This window comes from Oryza brachyantha, chromosome 7 (assembly GCF_000231095.2).
Source record: "Oryza brachyantha chromosome 7, ObraRS2, whole genome shotgun sequence".
NCBI classification, from domain to species: Eukaryota; Viridiplantae; Streptophyta; class Magnoliopsida; order Poales; family Poaceae; genus Oryza; species Oryza brachyantha.
The window spans coordinates 12,015,798-12,036,466 of record NC_023169.2 but is presented as its reverse complement, the minus strand read 5'-3'; the positions used below and the strand labels follow the sequence as shown (position 1 = coordinate 12,036,466).

The 20,669-nt window shown below is 43.0% G+C and overlaps 3 protein-coding genes across 4 annotated transcripts; 1 reads left to right on the top strand and 2 right to left on the bottom strand.

Moving 5' to 3' along the window:
* Window positions 1–1,006: 1,006 nt before the first annotated feature.
* Window positions 1,007–2,431, bottom strand: LOC102702482 (ATP synthase subunit gamma, chloroplastic). Its single transcript, XM_006657696.3, has one exon. The coding sequence runs from the start codon at window positions 2,347–2,349 to the stop codon at window positions 1,273–1,275; it is 1,077 nt and encodes a 358-aa protein (XP_006657759.2). The 5' UTR covers window positions 2,350–2,431; the 3' UTR covers window positions 1,007–1,272.
* A 204-nt stretch (window positions 2,432–2,635) lies between these two features.
* On the bottom strand, window positions 2,636–20,348 carry LOC102711450 (protein RRP6-like 3). Of its 2 annotated transcripts, XM_040525737.1 has the most exons (14): window positions 20,021–20,348; window positions 18,696–18,937; window positions 18,514–18,612; window positions 11,028–11,269; window positions 10,862–10,960; window positions 9,121–9,204; window positions 8,287–8,373; window positions 6,869–6,989; window positions 5,747–5,934; window positions 5,634–5,672; window positions 4,847–5,355; window positions 4,265–4,763; window positions 3,396–4,093; window positions 2,636–3,028 (listed from the first exon to the last, which is right to left on the bottom strand). In XM_040525737.1, exons 4-14 carry the CDS (start codon window positions 11,190–11,192, stop codon window positions 2,932–2,934), a joined length of 2,586 nt encoding a protein of 861 aa, XP_040381671.1. In that variant the 5' UTR covers window positions 11,193–11,269; window positions 18,514–18,612; window positions 18,696–18,937; window positions 20,021–20,348; the 3' UTR covers window positions 2,636–2,931. The 2 variants fall into 2 exon arrangements, with proteins under 2 accessions (XP_040381671.1, XP_015694650.2); XM_015839164.2 differs by lacking the exons at window positions 18,514–18,612; window positions 18,696–18,937; window positions 20,021–20,348 and adding an exon at window positions 12,021–12,336.
* On the top strand, window positions 14,023–16,558 carry LOC102711171 (protein FAR1-RELATED SEQUENCE 5-like). The gene is made up of 3 exons (XM_006658545.2): window positions 14,023–14,113; window positions 14,212–15,931; window positions 16,135–16,558. The coding sequence occupies exons 1-3, from the start codon at window positions 14,023–14,025 to the stop codon at window positions 16,556–16,558; spliced, it is 2,235 nt and encodes a 744-aa protein (XP_006658608.2).
* Window positions 20,349–20,669: the final 321 nt, after the last annotated feature.

Here is a 20,669-nt window from a genome sequence, read left to right as displayed (position 1 = left end):
GAGAGAGGGATGAGACTTGAGAGCATGGGAGACGAGAGAAAGAAAAGAAGTATTTAGAAAAAAAAGAAAAACCCTAACATATGAGGCCCATTATACGCCACGTCAGCAAAACCTAAAAAAATAGTCATTACTATCGAGAGACGTTTTTTAAACAGTTTATGTGAGTTTAGAGATACACATTTTTAGTTTTAAGATTAAGAGATCTAAGATAATCTCGAAGTTAAGTTGAAAGACCTCCGGTAAACATCTTCTTTAAATGGTCCTTGATGGTTCATGCTTGCGAGAGAGCAGCAGGCAGGGCCCGGCTTCGAGCAAAGCAGGCCGACGGGTGGCGGCCCAGCCGAGCGGCGCATTCGCGCGCGCACGGGCATGGGCGAGCGAGGAGGCGCTCTGCAGCAGCCCGGCCGGCGCGGCCGGCCCACGATGGCCACGCTACACGGCGCACCATATTGACGTCGCGCCCTCCTCTCTCAGCTCCGGTGCTACGACCTATCTGGACCCGGGAGCCAAGGGCGACGCTGTACGCCCCGCCCGCTGCCCCAGCCTGCCGCGGGACTCGCGCGGCGCCGCAACCTGAGACCAACGCCCTGGTGTTCCGTTCCACCTCCTCCGCGCCGGCGCCACAGCACCCTCATCTACGACGTCCCCGACAAGAAGGGAGGGCTCTCCGTCTGCGCGTGGGACATGATGCTCGCCCGCAAGTGCAACCTTCTCTCCGCCGCCGTCGGCGAGCGCCTCTCTACGTCCTCGAGACCTTGCACTGACGGCGGACAGGTCAGGATGGTGAAGCACATTGTCTAGGTGTATCAAGCTCTTCCATACTACCATTGTGGCAGAAACTTTGTTATCTAGACTAATCGATTAATTACAGTGAACTGTTTGGAGATGCAAAAAATAGAGTAAGATCTTGTACCAGAACCACTATATGTGTGCATCACCATTTCTACCAAGAAACCAAGAAATTACATACGGCGATCTAGAAAGGCAAGTGGAGATTCATTGCAAATGACACAACACTCTGCTTGTACATTTGGCATCGCTGAATTGAAATCTTATGTATCTCGCGATTAAGAATTACATCGATCGGATCGATCATTCTTTTTTTTTTCTTTTTTGCGTGCTAATCACAGAAATTACAGACACAGACAAGCAACGGCAAGGGCAAGAGAAGAGGAAAAAAAAGTGAAAAAAATAATGTTATATATATATATAGTGTAATAGCAGCATGCTTAGCTCAGCTCAGGCTCAGGCTCAGGTTGGTAGATTGATTGATTAGGCGAGAGCGTCGGCGCCGGCGACAATCTCGAGGATCTCGCCGGTGATCTTGGCCTGGCGCCGGCGGTTGTAGACCATGGAGAGGTTTTTCCGGAGCTCGATGGCGTTGTCGGTGGCGCTGCTCATGGCGCTCATCCTGGCGGCGAGCTCGCTGGCGAGGGACTCCTGGAGGGCGCGGAGGATCTGGCTGTTGAGGTAGAGCGGGAGGAGGGCGTCGAGGATCTGGACGGGGTCCTGCTCGAACTGGACGACGGGGGAGAAGGGCTGGGTCTCGATCTTGACCTTCTCGCGCTCGACGGTGAGCTTGCCCTCCTTGGTGGTGAGGCGGAAGAGCTCGTCCTCGGTGGCGTCGACGCAGACGCCGTTGATGTCGCAGATCTCGCCCTTGGGGGACATGGGGAGCAGGGTCTGGATGATGGGGTCGGAGCGGACGAGGGAGACGAACTTGGAGTAGAGCAGCTCCACCTTGTCCACCTCCTCGGAGACGAAGAGGGAGTAGACGAGGTCGCAGATGGTCTGGGAGTCCTTCACGGTGGGGATGCCGTTCAGCTCCAGGGTGCGCTCCGTGGGGATGAAGGGGCGCCGCACGAAGAAGGCGTTCCCCTTCTTCCCCACGCTGACCACGGTGTAGTCCAGCCCCAGCTGCTTCAGCTCCTCGATGCGGGACTCCGCCTTCTTCAGCACGTTGTTGTTGAAGCTGCCGCACAGCCCGCGCTCGCCGGTCAGCACCACCAGCGCCACCTTCTTCACCGGCCGGATGCGCGTCAGCGGCAGGTCGATGTCCTCCGTCTGGATCTCCTGGTTCATGTTGTACAGCACCTCCACCAGCGCCTCCGAGAAGGGCCTGGACGACACCACCGCCTCCTGCGCCCGCCGCACCTTCGCCGCCGCCACCAGCTTCATCGCCTCCGTGATCTTCTGCGTGTTGCGCACCGAGTCGATGCGGCTCCGCAGCTCCCGCAGCGAGCACCGCACCACCAGCCTCCCGCCGCCCCCGGGCGCCCGCCGCCGCCCCGACGCGCTGCTCGCCAGCGCGGACGACGACCAGGCGGTGGAGAGGTGCGAGCACGACATGGCCAACAGCAGCAGCAGCAGCGTCCGCGGCGGCGGCAGCGAGGATTTTTGGATTGGGTTTGGGTGGAGAGGCGATTCCAAGGCAGCAGAGCAGCCAGGTGGGGTTTTCAAGCCGGGCTGAGTGGTGCAGGGGCCACTGCCCGGATCATGTGGATGCTGGATGTGCTGCCATTTCTCCCTCCAATTTTTTTTTTTGTTCTCTTTTTTCGTTTTTTTTTTGCTTGGCCTATCTTGAACAAATAAACATCTTGGAAAAAAAAATGCAAAATGGGAAAAAAGAGAGAGGGGAAAAGATAGTACCCACACTCACACTAGCTGGGATTGTGCTGAGGATATCCTGCAGTAGAAATCAGACACGCACACACAAAAAAATCTAGAGGTGAGGGTTAGGCTAGTAGTTGTGGGCTTGCTGGGTTTAAATATTGGAGAGAAAAAACGATATTTATTTTATTTTTGTTGCAATGTTTCTGCATACACCCAACTCTTCCTACAAGTAGAAATACATGAATGGGGAGGGGTACAGGTACCAGGTTCAGGTTTTTTGATGAAATGTAAAAATCAACTTCGAATGTAATTTGAACCTCAGGGTGCAGTGGCAGCTAAGGTCTCCGATTGATCCGCGGCAGGAGCATTCTTTGATGGCTTGTACACACTGAAATCGCCAAAATCCCGTCGGCCGCTACACAGCACCAACACAAGGTAGAGGGTAACTATCAGATGGTCAAAGATAATTAAGTGACCTAGGAAAAAAAAGGATATTTAAGAATTTGCCACTCTTAGAAGTGGTATTTAATCTATGTATCTATGACAAGTAGGTATTGACCTAAATGTCATAAACACAGAGAGTGACAATTTGTTAAATCTGATACTGTAGCAGGTGGCAAATGATTAAATGCCCTGGAAAAAAGGCATCATGTTTCACAGAAAAATCTCCCAAAGCTACCATAAGGTTTAGATAGGCTGGGAAATTCCAAGGACCACAGCCATGCGCAATCATCAATATGTGAGAACAAAAAAAGAGTAGCAAAATTGAAGGGTGAACTTACCTGTGCTTTATATTCCAGCCCGAAGGCAGATAACGGGGGTGAACAGACTCTACAAAAACCTGCCTCCACCGTTGGCAGAACTGGTTGATAGCCTCCTCCCCACCGGTCGAAAGCAGAAGTTCCACGACCTGTTTACCGTGATGCCCATGACCCAACAGGGATATCTTCTTGTCACCATTTTGGGGAATGGTTTGGTTAGAATTGTCACCGCTACATGGATCCCTGTCAAGATCACCGTTTGCAGGATTTCCACCTACGTTTGCGTTTGCTTGATGCACGGTTTCTGTCTCCATGTTACAGATAGACATAGGATCCTCTATACTGAGTGGATAGCTTGTGCTTTCTTGGCTTAGATTTGGATCATGCAGATGATTATTACTTCTGATGTCTGGCTGACTGGTAGTGTCATCAACATCTAGCTGGCTATTATTCTCATCAATGTCTGGTTGACTGTTACTCTCAACTCCATCTTTTGAAAATTGCTCAGGTAAGGCATACCCATTTTCTGAATCATGTTGGTTATTCGCAACAATGTTGTTGCTGTTGTTCTTTCTAATAACATTTTGAGCCTGAGATCTGTAAGAAAAACCTTTTTTCTTTGAAAGTCGCCTTCGCTCGTGGGGACTCATGCCAATAAGTAATGCCATCTCAAGGTCTTCAGGAGTCACATCCCTACCACCATAGTAAGATTTCACAATCTGCAATGAAATGAATAAGTCAGCAATACAGATTTAAGGCTAATCATAAGAACAGGTTCACTATAGCAAAATATTGACAGCTAGCATAAAAAGTTGTATTCAATAAGACAATGTCAAAACTATGTGTCACGGATAAAAGTGAAGCCCAAAATACTTGAAGATTGTCATGACCTGCATTAGTTGTTCACATCTCTTCAGAGGCATATTGGATCCATGTCGTAGAAGGGCCATTGCAGCAGTCCTCAGCTGCAAAGGAGAAACACCTGTTCCATTTAATTTATCTTCAGATGATGATGCACCAGCTATTAAACTTATATCACCCGAATTAACTATCTTCTGTACAAAAAGGGGTACTCCAAATTCTTTTGCTATTTCCCTCTTGTACTTCTCAGCTGCTGAGTGAGCAATTTCATGGCAGTCTACGCAAAGAAGAACAATATCATGCGAACGATGACTTTTCAGATGTTCTGGAAAATGCATCCTGTAGCAGGATGGTATTATTCTATATCTGATGTAGTGGCTCTTTTCTCCACACCCAACACATATATTTTTCTTGCTCTGAATATAGAAGTCATTATCTTCATCCTCTGGGCGACCCTTAGGTTCAAACAAGAGCATAATTGCTGGAGGATTATCTTCTATTAGTTTTGCAAGATTACGTTGAATATACCTGGGACATAGAGAGTCAGTTGAAAAATACTTGTGATTTACATAGTTATAAATACTAGTAAAAGGCATATATAAGTGACAAACCATTCCAACTTTTTGTGGTCACAGTAGCAAAGTAGTCTCCCATCACTGGCGTAGATCCTGCAATTGTGATATACTGGGGACTTACATGAGAATTTTTTAATGAATAATTCCCGAGAAGCCTTTTTGTTGGGTGGTGCCATCAACAACTTTTCTCCACTTGATGCAAACGAGAACATATTTGTTTGCTTCAAGCTCAGTTGTGATACAAGGTTATAATTATAAACTGATAGTCGACATAATCCACTTGGATCTTTATACTTCTCAAGCAATTTTTTAAAGACGGCATCCATGCTGACAGTTGCGTCCTCAATCAGACAACGAAGTTCTTCAATGTGAGCAACAACAATAGGTGAAGGCGATGGCAAGGAAGGAGACATAGTTGAATTGCTTATGTCAGTTTCTAATATGGCAGAACACACCTCAGTTGGACCTCTTGGAACACAAACAGCAAGAGAAGCTATAGCTTGATCTGACAGAATGTACCGTAAGCTCTCATCATGCATGCGAGCCTGCAATGAGGTACCCAAGACAATTGAGGAGTCTGAAAGGAGTGCCAGTATCCTAAATCACAAAAAAGTGGATATGCCAAATTATTAAGATGGCACACTTGGAAAGAATATGGGAAGCAACTCAATATATCATGAGGTGTGAGTCCACAGAAATAGATAACTACAATGTACGAAGGAGTCAATAAATATAACTGATAGATTTAACAAGAAGTTAAAAACATACTCTACCAAAGTGTGAAAATCAATTGCTCTAGAAGAATAAGAATACGTTCACTGACCATTAAGTCCCTCCATGCACAAATTTTCCAAACAAGATCCTACAAAAGATAAAAAAATTGAGAATCTATTGAAACCACTGGCAAGCAGGCAAACAAATACAGAAAACAAGCACCTTCACTTCACTTGATTTATAGGAGTCTAGACCATGGTTTTGCAAATTTCTTGAGAAAATAGATGCTGCAGAGGATGATCCTGGTGGACATTCAATTTCCTTTGCATACAGTTGCATGCAAACCATATTTGAGCGATGACGAGCCTCGAAGAAAAAATTGATTTTGTCATTGGGAGAATCTGAAGCATCTGATTAGATATTACAGCTTATCAAAAAGTGAGACAGGAAACAAGGGACATAATTATGTAATTTAGTTTCAGGAAGCAACAACATATCATTAATTCAACACTGAATCTTATTTGTTGAACTGCAGACAAGGACTTTATTGATTGATATATTTTCTTACAGAGCTATATTATGTTGATATCATCAAATAAGTTTTAGATACTTGATCCAGTAGGCTCCAGTTTATGCACAGGCTAAGCTATTAGTACATGAAACCTTGTTTTTTACTTGTATTTTCAAAGTTATTAATCCATCCAAGAATGTAAGATATGTCATCTTGAACATAGACCAAATCGTCATTAGAACTTACTAGATTACTCTCTAATTAGTATCTCTAAGAGCTATATGAATCAGGCCTATTGATGACAAGACTATCCCAAAAGTACACCTTGCATTCTTGGATGGAGGAAGCATTCAAAAGAGAGTACAACAAATAGTTATGAGTCTTTATATAAATTCTTCATAGGTGCTCCTCCAGCTACACAGCTCAAGGACTGGAAGCTTTTCAAAGTTTAAGCTACAGAAGCTCCCCAGGAATAATTAGTCTAATTTCAGAACCCTGTGGTCAGCAGTAAGCATGACAGAGCTACATCAAGTAACTTCCATTTGCAGAAAACAATGTGCTCAGACCAACTGAAGGGTGAACAAAGAACAGTCCAGATAAACTGATGCCATGAGATCATGCAAAATTAGCTTAATGATGCAGAGAATCATGAATTCTGTTGTTTATGATGTCAAATGTAGCTGTAGTCATCGTCTCCTTGACTCAGTTTGCTGAACAAATTATACTATCTTGTAACAACTTAAAGTAGCACATGCTACATATTGGAAGAGAAAAGTTTCCATCCAAAAAAGCAAAGGGAAACTTGATATAGGACAATAGCACCTAAATCATACCATAATTTTTTGCATGAAGCTCTAATGCCAAACAATTTGCAATGTATAACAGATAATGCGCATCACAACGAGCATACTGAATCATTTCTGGTGTTAGTGGGCGTAATCTCCAATCTTCACGCTGAAATATCAAAAACAAGGAGAAAGAGCATTGAGACACAAAAGGAGAGCAACTGTGATGCTGGAATACAAGCTACTCCCTCCGGTCAAGTATATTTGATGTTGGGAGTATTCGTTTTAGTGATCCCAGCATCCAATATACTTGACTGGAGGGAGTAAAAGTTTGCAGGCACAACTAAAATTTGATAGGCAGAAGTAACTTGTTTATCATCTTCTTTGGAAAAAAGTCTACCTAACCCCCTGAAGTAAGAAGGTTGGATTACTTCACCCCCCTAAAGTATAAAAGCAGACAGATAGACCCTTAAAGTATCAAAACCAGATCAAATAACCTCCTATGGAGGTTTTGCCACCGTGGTATCCAAGTGGATGATGATGTGGCAGTGGGCCTGTCAAGCTCTCTAAGCCTTACCCCTCTGTCTTCCCTTTACTCTGAATCAAGGAACCATAGACACACTATTCTAGGGACAAGGAGAAAAGGAGGAGTGGGGGTAAAGAGAAGAAAATGATAGGCAGGACCCACTGTAAGTGAGAGAAATAGATAAGTAGTGGTGCTAATATGTAGGATCATTGCCATGTTGTCATCCACATGGATCGCCGAGTTGGCTAAACCACCTCCAAAACCGTCAATAGGGGGTTATTTGACCCGGTTTCATACTATAGGGATAAAGTAATCATACCTCGTTACTTCAGGGGTCTAAGTAGACATTTTCCTCTTCTTTTACGTGTCACGTGTTTAATAGCAATTGAATATGTAAGGAATAAAAGAATCAGCTGAACTTGATTAATGGAAAAGAGTTTCAATCAATAATTTATACGTGGATCAAATAGAATCGAGTAAAAGGGCAAGGGGATCATGCATATACTATTGCAAGCAGTGAGCTAAAGATGGAGAACCATTTTAGAGACATTTTGTAGAGGGTGTAAAGGCGCAAGTTCAGGAAACTACAAAAGTTCAATAGGTCAAGTGGGTCAACAATCACCTTTTCCAGCAATGGTGGTAATATTCGTAACAACATTATAGCACAAAAAAAATAGAATCTACTGCTGCACTAGATTCTGAAATCATGAGCGACAATACATAACATGAGCTTTATTATGCAACTAATGTTCTGTAGGACTTGAAAGCTTCAACAAAAGTTAAACATATATATTGCCAAGCTCATAAAAGTGCTAAAAGAAGTAATCATGTCAAAGTTTAGGAGGCACATGAAAGCTAACCAGCTACCTAAACAAACCAATAATAAGCTGATGAACACATTAGTGGCTATATAGCAAGCCAACCTTGAACAATGGCCTACCTGCATTGTCTTGTCTGTGATTACTCCACAATATAATTCAAGCAAATATGCTAATGACTTCTGTGGTTTTGATAGTAGCTCACATGCCTGAAATAAATTACTTTCATAAGGCAATTCAAAAAAGGCTCAATAGCATAAATAATGAAGTGGGGCTGGGTTTTTAAAAAATAGAGAACATCTACGATAGCCTAGGTGAATAACTATAGGGGCAAAGTTGCCATCATAAGTAGACGGTCTATAATCTAGATTATAGGTACTGGTATTCATAAAATATTTTCCCGGTGTAAACTGTAACAGCATTCTACCACTTTCCAAATCCATAAAGCTTCTCATATTGCAGCAAACCAGTTGTGAATTCACTTTCCCCTGCTTAAACTGAGTACATTTCTGGTTGAAACTAAAAACAAACATAGGAAATTGTACTCAAGCGTGAGGAATTTAAAACTATCACATATCACAATACTGGGTGATGATGCTTGGCAGCTCATCACTTTGCCTCCATGAAAAAACTATAATCTTTAATCCAAAATGAAGGGGAAACACATAATGTAGGCCAGCTCAGAAGGTAAATTTTAGCAGTTCATTGGCGCTGCCAATCTTCCTTCATTTACATTAAAGAAAGTAAAACATGCATATCTCACGAGATGTCTAGGAAGTAAAACGGTGTTTCATGACATATTGCCATTTCTATGTACTGTTTGGCATGTAACTTGCTACAAAAAAGACATGGCAATGTGACAAAAATCAAGCACCGTTCACTCACATGCTGGAGAAATATCTGCGAAATGGAATTAGATGTTTCATCCAAGACATACATACTGTAGAAGGACTTACCTTAGCAGTATCAAACATATTCACGACATAAATATGAAAGTCTCTCTGAAGCCAAAGTACATCGTTGTCAGATCCATGGAAGATCTGAAGATATATAGGCAGAACATAAATGAGACTGCATTTTAAGCAAAGAAAGTAAGACAGATCTTCTGTTCAGGAATGTATATACAGCAACTGATTTTGCTCATTAGTGAAAAACTTGTTAGAAATTAGTGTAAGTGTATTAAAAAGGCTTCCGCCAGTACAAGGTGAAGAAATGAGATAACGAGCTAAAATAGTTGTGAGCTCTGAAGGAATTGAAGAGACCATCAAGTGGCTCAGGGAATCCTGGATATTACATATGCACATTGCAGAAGGGACCAAAAAAAAGGAGCAAGCATGGTAATGAAACAACTCAAAACTGTGGCCGAGAAGTTAACAGCTAGCATCGGTTTGTATACATAGGAATGTCTATATGGCTTTGTAAAAGTTCATAACACTATGTTTTGCCAAATGTCTATATTGCTTTGTAAAAGTGAAATACACCACGCTTGGTAAAATGTCTATGAGAATACTGATGGACTAATTCAGCAATCTTATTGGAATAGTTTGATCAACAAAACAGCCTTACAGGCCAATGATCCAGACATTCGAATTTACAAGAAGATTTAATGGCTTGGGTTTGTTGGAGTGATTTGGTTGGCCAAACACCAAAGACCAAACTTAGCATTTATTTATATAAGGTGTTAGGGGTCCAGAGACTACAGAAAAATATAGGATTGGCTGAAATAACTTATAACTTTTTGTCCTTCAAGCACCGATATTTTGGTTGTTTGTGCTTAATGATTCCTGACCCTGCTGTGCCTCAGCATAATTCATAAAAAGTTATTTTACTGCCTCTAATGCAGATGTGTATAATTATCTTTCATATTGTCTGAAAAATAAAGATCCACCATCATATGGATATCATAAATTGAGTTTATTGTGTTTAAGCTTGACAAAAACAAAAACAAAAACAGGAAATTAGACTGACAATGAAACCACGTTTCGGAGGGATGAACTATGAAAGCTGTAGGCTTAGTCCCTCTTGCACGTCAGACAATGTGGATTATGTGCAATGGTGAAAATATCACTAAAAGGCATTTCAGTACTGTTTTTTAACCAGAAAGAATCAATCGCTGAAATTCTCTAGATATACTACTGTAGTAAACTTAGTACTGAGAGTGCAAGAGTGCACACAAATGCGAAGCAGGTGGAAAGTTGTTTACACCACATTCTCCTACACCCTATCTCTGTAGCACGTGTTCCAAGTGTAATCTAAAGTTTATTGGAATAGCATGTAAACAAATTCACACTATCATGTGTACAGTTCCACAATTCTAGAGTGTCCAGGGTTTGGCTTATTGTCAACACGTAAATCCACCAGAGTACCAGAATGTATAAAATACAAATGGTAAGTGGCAAAATCACTTTAAGCAAAACTGAGAATGAAAACAAACAGTTGCCCAGTGATATCAGATGCTCATTCTGTTTTTTTATTTGACGTCAGTGAATTTTAGGTCTAAGTTTGACCAATCATTTTATTTAAAATTTATATAGTTATTAACTATTATGTTATAATTTGATTTATTACTAAAGGAACTTTAAGCATAACTTATTGCATATTTGCACAAAATTTTTGAATAAGACAAATATTCAAACATAGATCCAAAAGTCAACGGTGTCAAATAAAAAAACGGAGGGAGTATAAAAGATGCACTACCTTGCAGATTGAAGGATTGGCAAAAACTGGTCGCAGCATGCCCATCACATCATGCAGGGCTATTGTGTCTATTAAATAATCTGCCTTCTGGGTAGAGATCTAAAAAATGATATTATGTCATAATCTTAAGAGAGCAACAAAGAAGGTATACATCACCACCAATTACCTGCATTAGTGTAGTGTATCCTAAGAATGACCGAAGGCTATGTTGCTCTGTATCAACAGCAAAAGCCGTTTCATCATCCAACAACCTAGCCAGGTTGTCCAATTGAGCTTCTGTATCGACCCAATTGTATGAACTGCTCATTTCTGGCCATTGACCATCAGGCATGAAATTTTGAAAGCCGGGGGGGTTGTTCAGCAAGGAAGTGACTTCCTCCTCAAATGGGTGCACCTTTTGTGATGATTCTATAACAATAAGAAAAGGAAAATGTGTCATCCATTATATTTCAAGTTGCGCTATGTTACAATCTGCAGTCAATTTGGTTGCAGTACACGCATAAAGATTGATTATGGTAAAACACTTGCAATCAAATTTTGACCTAGGAACTTGTGTTGTCATCATGTCCTCTAACTATCACTTGTTGCAAATTTGAATGATCAATATTTTCAATTTACTTGCCTAAATAGGAGCCTATAAACATTTAGGTGCACTGCACCAAATATAATGGGGAAGGATGTACAACACTGTGTTTGGAGTGTGATATACTGATATACAAACAATGTCACTGCTTAAATGTGTAAAGTATTGATAATGAACAAACGTAAGAATGCAACAGATCCGCATTGAGTGCATTTGCACCGTTGTCACACCTACCTGACGAAGCTCCCACAAAGAAATCGGTATCCTGAAGGCACCTAAATTTCAATGCCAAGTCAGGACTAACACATGGTGCAATCAACTCGGCAACCGTTCCTATGTTTCATAAATGCAACGACACAGGTTCAAACCTCCGTAGTCAATCCTCAAGCTCGAGGCAAATTTGCACTCAAAATGTTCGATGAAATTCCCCAAAGAACCAACATGAATTTACGTCCCCCTAATACCCTCCTTGCCTCCTTAACACACCAAATGTTCGCTGGAATTCCAAATACCATCGAGCATCTACAAGGGAACGGCAATGCTGAGACTAAACAAAGCAGGAGCAGCCGACCGCACCTTGTGGCACCTGCTGGGCCTCGCTGCCGTGGCCGGAGCCAGCCTGTTGGGCCCCCTGGCGGCGCAGGTGCTTGAAGGAGGAGTAGGAGTTGTCCGCGAGCACGCGCCTGAACCGATCTTGCGGCTTCTCCTCCTCCTCGCAGCCTCGGCGCGGGCGACGCCCTCGCCGTCCCTCGAGGTGGCCGGGCGAGGCTGGCGCCCGACCCCGTCTGCGCCTGCGGTGGAGAAGCGTCGCCGCGGCGAGGACCGCGAGGCATGCGGCGGCCGCCACGGCGGCGTGCGACCTGAGGTTGGTGGTCGGCATGGGCATGTCGCGACGCAGTGGCGGTGGGGAGGAGGAGAACCGGAGAAGGCGGCGAGAGGTGGCTCGGTTTGACCATTTTGGGACTCCAACCGTCGGTCCTCCTGCGACGGCTGACGTCAGACAACGCTTAGGCCCAGTTACATTTTTCCCGGCCCATAGTCTCATTATTGGATGGGCCGATTACTGGGCCAGATTTATTGCACTCAAGATTAGGCCAAATTTAACCACATATTTGGGCTAAATTGACGTGCATCTATGGGCCGAATGTTTGGGCCTCAATCCCTGCTGGCTCGACGCGAAATATGGGCTTTCTCACATGTATGGGCCAAAATTAGGACTACTGTTGGTCCAAATTTACGCTTATATTTGGACCGATTACCTTTGGGCCCAATTGAGTCCCACGTTTGGGCCGAATTAACAGTGACTTTTCTCCTCAAATGACAAGCAGTGTAGGTCTGAATTTAAGACTACTTTTGGACTGAAATGCCGTAACTGTATATTTAGTATTGGGCTGTATGGAACGAGCCTTTGGGCTTAAATTACCAGCACTGATGGTCAAAATTCGCGGTCATATTTGGGCCAAATTTAGTTATACTGTTAGGCTGAATTGACGCGTACCTTTGGGCTGATTGACACACATCTTTGGGCCAAATTTGTAACTGATTTTGGGCCGAATGTACAGTCCCTTCTCTGTGAAATTTGCCACACTCTTGGGCTTATATCATTAGCACTGCTGGGCTGAAATGAAGAGCACATTTTAGGCTATTTTAATGATACCATTGGTCCATTGGGCTGAATTTGTGCTAATTTTAGGCCGAATTCATACGAACTTTGGGCTGAATTGACACACATCTGTGGGCCAAATTTGTACCTTAGTTTGGGCCGAATTTACATTCCCTTCTGTGTGAACTTTGCCACAGTCTTGGGCTTATATCATTTTAGACTGCTGGGCTGAAATGACAAACACATTTTGGGCTATTTTAATAATACCATTGAGCTGAATTTCTGCTTATTTTAGGCCGAATTCGTACGAACTTTGGGCTGAAACTGTGAGGACGTTTCGGCTGAATTGCTTACAACTTTTGGGAATAGACTTGGGCTGAACTGTCAGGTGTTTTGGTCTGAAATTACAAGTGCTACTGGGCCTAATTGACTTGCAGTTATACTTTTGGGCTTCTCCAAAAAATATACTTGTGGGCTGAATTTATTCTCGTTTTGCTTAACTAGCACATTTCTGTGGACGAAAAGTCTAATGCGCGTTCGCACTATCGGCCCACGGCCCATCTACACTGCTGTTGCGGCCCAACTTAGCTGCACACACATTTTTTTCTACCTTTTGTTATGGTTTTAACTTTGGGAACGTATCAGGTGGAAACTAGCGAGCCTGTGCAACCATGGAAACTCTGTATCAAATCCATAGGATGAGCATCCGATGGCTAGGGACAAAGGTGGGCTAATTTTGCAAAAAACAGCCTGCTATTAGCCATACTAATCTTGCTTTTTTGCAAATCACCCCTCCCCCTAATCCCTAGCATGCACGCTGCCGATTTGTTTCTCCCGTGCAGTCCCAAAGTCACGCCTCTTCGTTTCTCTCGTCCCGTTCGCGAGTCGTTGCCGCCGCCGTCCGTGAGTGGATGCTGTCGTCGTACACGAGGCGCCGCCGACCTGGCCCTCAAGTCCGCACGCCAGCGAGCCGGCATGGAGTCCTCTTCCGCGACGCCATGGACTCCTACACAAGGAAAGGACGTACTGCCCCACAAGGGTGACATGGATGATTTGATCAACTCCGGTAAGACTTTCATGTCGTCGTAATTTTCTCTTGTAAGACTTGCATCTTGACTTCGATAGAAATTAATCTGATCATTGTCGTGGACGGTAAACCTGTAGTCGCCGTTGATTCTGCCTACGGTGAGGCCGCCGCCATGGATCATGCCGTCATCACCGTTGATGCCATCGACGCCGGAGTTGTAGCCCACCTTGAACAACCAAGTACACCACAGCCAACATCTTCTCCGAGTATAGCAAAAAGTTGCAAAGAACATTTGAAGCCTATGGTTGGAATGATATTTGATACACTTACAGATGTGGAGAAATTTTACAAATCGTATGCACATGAAGCTGGTTTCTCTGTTCGTGTTGGTCAGCACAAGAAGCAAAATGAGGAAATATTATTCAAGCGGTATTACTGTTCAAGGGAAGGGTACAGAAAGGAGAGCATGAAAGATGTTACTGATGAATCTGGAAAAACAAAAAGAAAGACACCAAATGTGATGGAAACCAGATGTGGCTGTGAAGCACATATTGTTGTCAAGCTTGGCAGTGACAAGAAGTATCGAATATCTTCAATTGTTGAGGAGCACAGCCATGGTTTTGTGTCGCCAGATAAGAGGCACTTGCTAAGATCCAGCCGTGCTGTTAGTGAGAGGGCAAAGAGTACTTTGTTCAGTTGTCATAAGGCTAGCATTGGCACGTCCCAGGCATTTCGACTTCTCCAAGTCAGTGACAGTGGATTTCATAATGTTGGGTGCACACTGAGGGATTTGCAGAACTATTACCGTGACCTGAGGAGCAAAATAAAGGATGCTGATGCACAAATGTTTGTAGGACAACTTGAGCGAAAGAAGGAAGTAAATCCTGCCTTCTTTTATGAGTTTATGGTGGATAAACAAGGACGACTTGTTCGTGTCTTTTGGGCAGATGCCATATGCAGGAAAAACTGTAGTGTTTTTGGTGATGTGATTTCGGTAGATTCAACATATACCACTAACCAATATAATATGAAGTTTGTGCCATTTACTGGAGTCAATCATCACTTGCAAAGTGTTTTCCTTGGGGCAGCATTCTTGGCTGATGAAAAGATTGAGTCATTTGTATGGTTGTTTCAAACCTTTCTTAAGGCTACGGGGGGAGTAGCACCTCGTCTAATCATAACAGATGAAGATGCAAGCATGAAGGCTGCTATTGCTCAGATTCTACCAAGTACAATTCATAGACTTTGCATGTGGCATATCATGGAAAAGGTACCTGAGAAGGTTGGGCCCTCCATAAGACAGGATGGTGAGTTCTGGGATAGATTACACAAGTGTGTTTGGGGCTCCGAGGATTCAGATGATTTTGAGTCTCAATGGAATTCTATCATGGCAAAATATGGGCTCATTGGAAATGAATGGTTTTCCACAAAGTTTGATATTCGGCAATCATGGATTCCGGCATACTTTATGGACATACCTCTAGCGGGAATCCTTAGGACTACATCACGATCGGAAAGTGCAAATTCTTTTTTTAACCGTTTCATTCATCGAAAATTGACATTTGTTGAGTTTTGGCTAAGGTTTGACATAGCTTTGGAGTGCCAACGCCAAGAGGAGTTGAAAGCCGACAATACAAGTCTTCACACCAATCCAAAATTGATGACACCATGGGCCATGGAGAAGCAATGTAGTGATATATATACACATGAAGTTTTTAGTAAGTTTCAGGAACAACTCATAGTTGCAAGAGACCATTGCATTATTCAAGGAATTTCAGAGTTTGAAGATATGAAAACTGTCACCATCAGCAGCTTATCTGGAAAAGAACGAGTGGTTCAGATGAACAAGTCAAACATGTTTGGTACGTGTTCGTGTAAATTATATGAGTCCTATGGCATCCCGTGCCGTCATGTCATTCAAGTGCTTAGAGGCGAGAAGCAAAATGAGATACCATCGATTTATATTATGAAGAGATGGGAGAAAATATGTAAAAGGTGAGTTTGTATGACTATTTTGTTTTCTATGTGCAATAGTGTTGATCGGATCTTTAATTTCACAGAGAACTATTTTTTGACGACGAAGGTAACCTTCTGGATGAAAAGGCTAAAGATCCTATGGAGGTGGAAACGCGGAAAAAAATTTCAGATTCACGCAACAAGTTTGAAGATCTTATCCAAATGGCCAAGAACTCTGAACAAGGGATAAAGTTTTTATACTCTAGTTTATCCAACCTTGAAGAACCTCTCCAAAAGATTATTCCTGCTGCTACAGTTAATAAACAGGATAAGTTTGAATCATTCCTTGGCAGCAAAATTCCAGATGAAGTCAAGATACATCCACCAAATGATATCAAGTCCAAAGGGCGATGCAAAAGAATTAAGAAGAGCAAGGAGAAGACGGCACCAAAAAAACGCAAGTGTGGAAAATGCAAGCAAGTAGTGGATCATGATGCACGGAATTGCCCAAACAATGTTGTTGGCTGATTGTAAACATTTTTTTATACCAGTGCTAATTTTCATGGTGTCAGTGAGTTATATAGCATGGATTTTTCAATGTTTCAGTGCTTGAAAAAATCAACATGAATGTTTCAGTGTTTTAGTGATTGTAAACACCTTGTAAAAATTCAGCATGAATTTGCAATGATATGACCATTCTGGTATGTTTCACTGTTTCAATCTCACACACAAGTTCATTACATATGAGGCACCATTGCTGAATCTGTAAAAAATCAGTATGAATTTTCAATGATATGAGCTTTCTGATATAAGCAACTGAGGTACAATTTTTCAATGAATTTCAGACACTGCTCCACACACAAGTTCATTACATAGGAGGCATAATTGCCATTGCAGAGCCTTTTGTTCATGCATTACAGTCCCAGACGAGGATGCCTTTTGTTCAGGACTTTCCTTGGGTGCCTGCTGCACATGTGTGACAAAATAGCATCCTGCTGCACATCGAGCCTGACCTGTAGGAACCTATCACGTTGTCTCTCACTGCTCATGTGTCCTAGTAATCGCTGGGAGTGAAGCCCCTTCTCATTTTTTGCCGGCGATGCGCAGCTGCCGGTGAAGCACTGCTGCTGATGATGCTCCATGCTGCTGCCCGTGGTTCCACCACCGCCGAGGACATCTCCCTGTCAACCGCCAGCAAGACCACCTCCGAACACCACCGCGTGGCTGGCGAAGCCCAATGTGAGGCTCATGAGGCGGCACGGCTAGATTGGAGACGGTGGCTGGATCTGAGGCGGCGCGGCGGATGGGAGGCGACGACTGGATTGCGAGTCGTGGTGAGATGATACAGGCACGGGGTACTTGGGCGCAAAAGTGATGGGAGGCGGATGGCACAGGGGGTGTTTTGCAAAACAGACAAAGGGGCTGGCGGGCTGTTTTTTGCAAAATTAGCCCACCTCTGTCCCTAGCCATCGGATGCTCATCCTATGGATGTGATACAGAGTTTCCAAGGTTGCACAGGCTCCCTAGTTTTCACCTGATACGTTCCCTTTAACTTTATAGATATGAAGTTTACATGTATAAATTTATAGTGTATAAAGATTTTTCAATATTAAGTATATATCTATAATATTTGTGTATATATATATAGTGTATGTATGTATGTATGTGTGTATACACACACTAGCCGCAAAGGATAAAAAATATTATGTTATTTCTAAAATAAATAGAAAAATATTTTTCATGAAATATGTGACCATCTTTTTTATATAGGAAATATTCATACCAATTTGATTTTATATGGATATCTATCTAGATTTAATTGATTTTTAATATTATGAAGTTAAGGGGGGTAAATATCACTAAAAGACATTTCAGTACCTTTTGGACTAGAAAGAATCAATCGCTGAAATTCTCTAGATATACTACTGTAGTATAAACTTAGTATTGAGAGTGCAAGATTGCACACAAATGCGACGTAGGTGGAGAGTTGTTTACACCACATTCTCCTGCACCCTATCTCTGTAACACGTGTTCCAAGTGTAATCTAAAGTTTATTGGAATAGCGTGTAAACCAATTCACACTATCATATGTACAGTTCCACAATTCCAGATCGTCCAGGGTTTGGCTTATCGTCAACACGTAAATCCATCAGAATGTATAAAATACAAATGGTACGTGGCAAAATCACTTTAAGCAAAACTGAGAATGAAAACAAACAGTTGCCCAGTGATATCATATGTTCATTTTGTTTTTTTATCTGACGTCGTTCACTTTTAGCTCTATGTTTAACCAATCATTTTATTTAAAAAATTATATAGTTATTAAATATTATCTTATAATTTGATTTATTATTAAAGTAATTTTAAGTATGACTTATTACATATTTGCACAAAAATTTTGAATAAGATAAATAGTTAAACATAGATCTAAAAATTAACGGTGTCAAATAAAAAATACGGAGGGAGTATAAAAGATGCACAACCTTGCAGATTGAAGGATTGGCAAAAACTGGTCGCAGCATGCCCATCACATCATGCAGGGCTATTGTGTCTATTAAATAATCTGCCTTCTGGGTAGAGATCTAAAAATGATATTATGAGTCATAATCTTAACAAACCAATAAGCAACAGAGCAACAAAGAAGGTATACATCACCACCAATTACCTGCATTAGTGCAGTGTATCCTGAGAATGATCGAAGGGTATGTTGCTCTGTATCAACAGCAAAAGCCTTTTCATCATCCAGCAACCTAGCCATGTTGTCCAATTGAGCTTCTGTATCGATCCAATTGTATGAACTGCTCATTTCTGGGCATTGACCATCAGGCATGAAATTCTTAAAGCCTGGGGGGTTGTTCACAAAGGATGTGATTTCATCCTCAAATGGGTGCACCTTTTGTGATGATTCTATACCGATAAGAAAAGGAAAATGTGTCATCCATTATATTTCCAGTTGTGCTATGTTACAATCTGCAGTCAATTTGGTTGCAGTACACACATAAAGATTGATTATGGTAAAACACTTGCAATCAAATTTTGACCTAGGAACTTGTGTCGTCATCATGTCCTCTAAGGGGTTGTTTAGTTGGCAAAAAGTTTTGCTAAAGAGATCACATCGAACGTTTAACTGGATGTCGGAAGGGGTTTTTGGATATAAATGAAAAAACAAATTTCAGATTCCGATTGGAAATCGCGAGACGAATCTTTTGAGTCTAATTAATCCATCATTAGCACATGTTGGTTACTGTAGCACTTATGGCTAATTATATTCTAAGTAGGCTCAAAAGATTCGTCTCACGATTTTCTCCGTAACTGTGCAATTAGTTTTAATATTCATGTATATTTAATGTTTTATTTATGTGTACAAAGATTCGATGTGATGTTTTTGGGAAAATTTTTTAGGAACTAAACAAGACCTAACTATCACTTGTAGCAAATTTGACTGATCAATCTTTTCGATGTACTTGCCTAACTAGGAGTCTATAAACATTAGGTGCACTACCTGTAACAAATATAATGGGGAAGGCTGTACAGCATTGTGTTTGGAGTGTGATATACTGATATACAAACAATGTCACTGGTTTAATCAGTAACGTATTGATAATGAAGTAAGCATGCAATAGATCCTCATGTCACAGCTACCTGAGGAAGCTCCCACAAAGAAATCGGCATCCTGATTCCTGAAGGCACCTAAATCCCAATGCCAAGTCAGGACTAACACGTGGTGCAATCAACTCGGCAACCGTTCCTATGTTTCGTAAATGCAACGACACAGGTTCAAACCTCCGTAGTCAATCCTCAAGCTCGAGGCAACTTTGCACTCAAAGTGTTCGATGAAATTCCCAGAGAACTAACACGAATTTACGTCCCCCTAATACTCTCCTTGCCTCCTTAACACACCAAATGTTCGCTGGAATTCCAAAGACCATCAAACATCTACAGGGAAAAGGCAAATGCCGAGACCAAACGAAGCAGGAGCAGCCGACGCACCTTGCGGCAGCTGCTGGGCCTCGCTGCCGTGACCGAAGCCAGCCTGTTAGGTCCCCTGGTGACGCAGATGCTTGAAGGGGGAGTAGGAGTTATCCGCGAGCACGCGCCTGAACCGGTCATGCGGCTTCTCCTCCTCCTCGCAACCTCGGCGCAGGCGGCGCCCTCGCCGTCCCCCGAGGCGGCTGGCCGAGGCTGGCGCCCGACCCCGTTTGCGCCTGTGGTGGAGAAGCGCCGCCGCCGCGAGGACCGCGAGGCATGTGGCTGCGGCGGTGGCGGCCATGGCGGCGCGCGACCTGAGGTTGGCGGTCGGCATGGGCATGTCGCGGCGCGGTGGCGGTGGGGAGGAGGAGAACCGGAGAAGGCGGCGAGAGGTGGCTCGGTTTGACCGTTTTGGGACTTCAACTGTCGGTCCGCCTGCGACAGCTGACGTCAGACAAGCCCAATACACATTTTTCCCGGGCCATAAAGTCTCATTGTTGGATGGGCCCATTTCTGGGCCAAATTTATTGCACGCACGATTGGGCCGAATGTAACAGTATATTTGGGCTAAATTGATGTGCATCTATGGGCCGAACATTTGGGCTTAAATTATCCCATCATTGAATGGGCTGACTTCTGGGCCAAATTTGATGCACGCTCGATTGGGCTA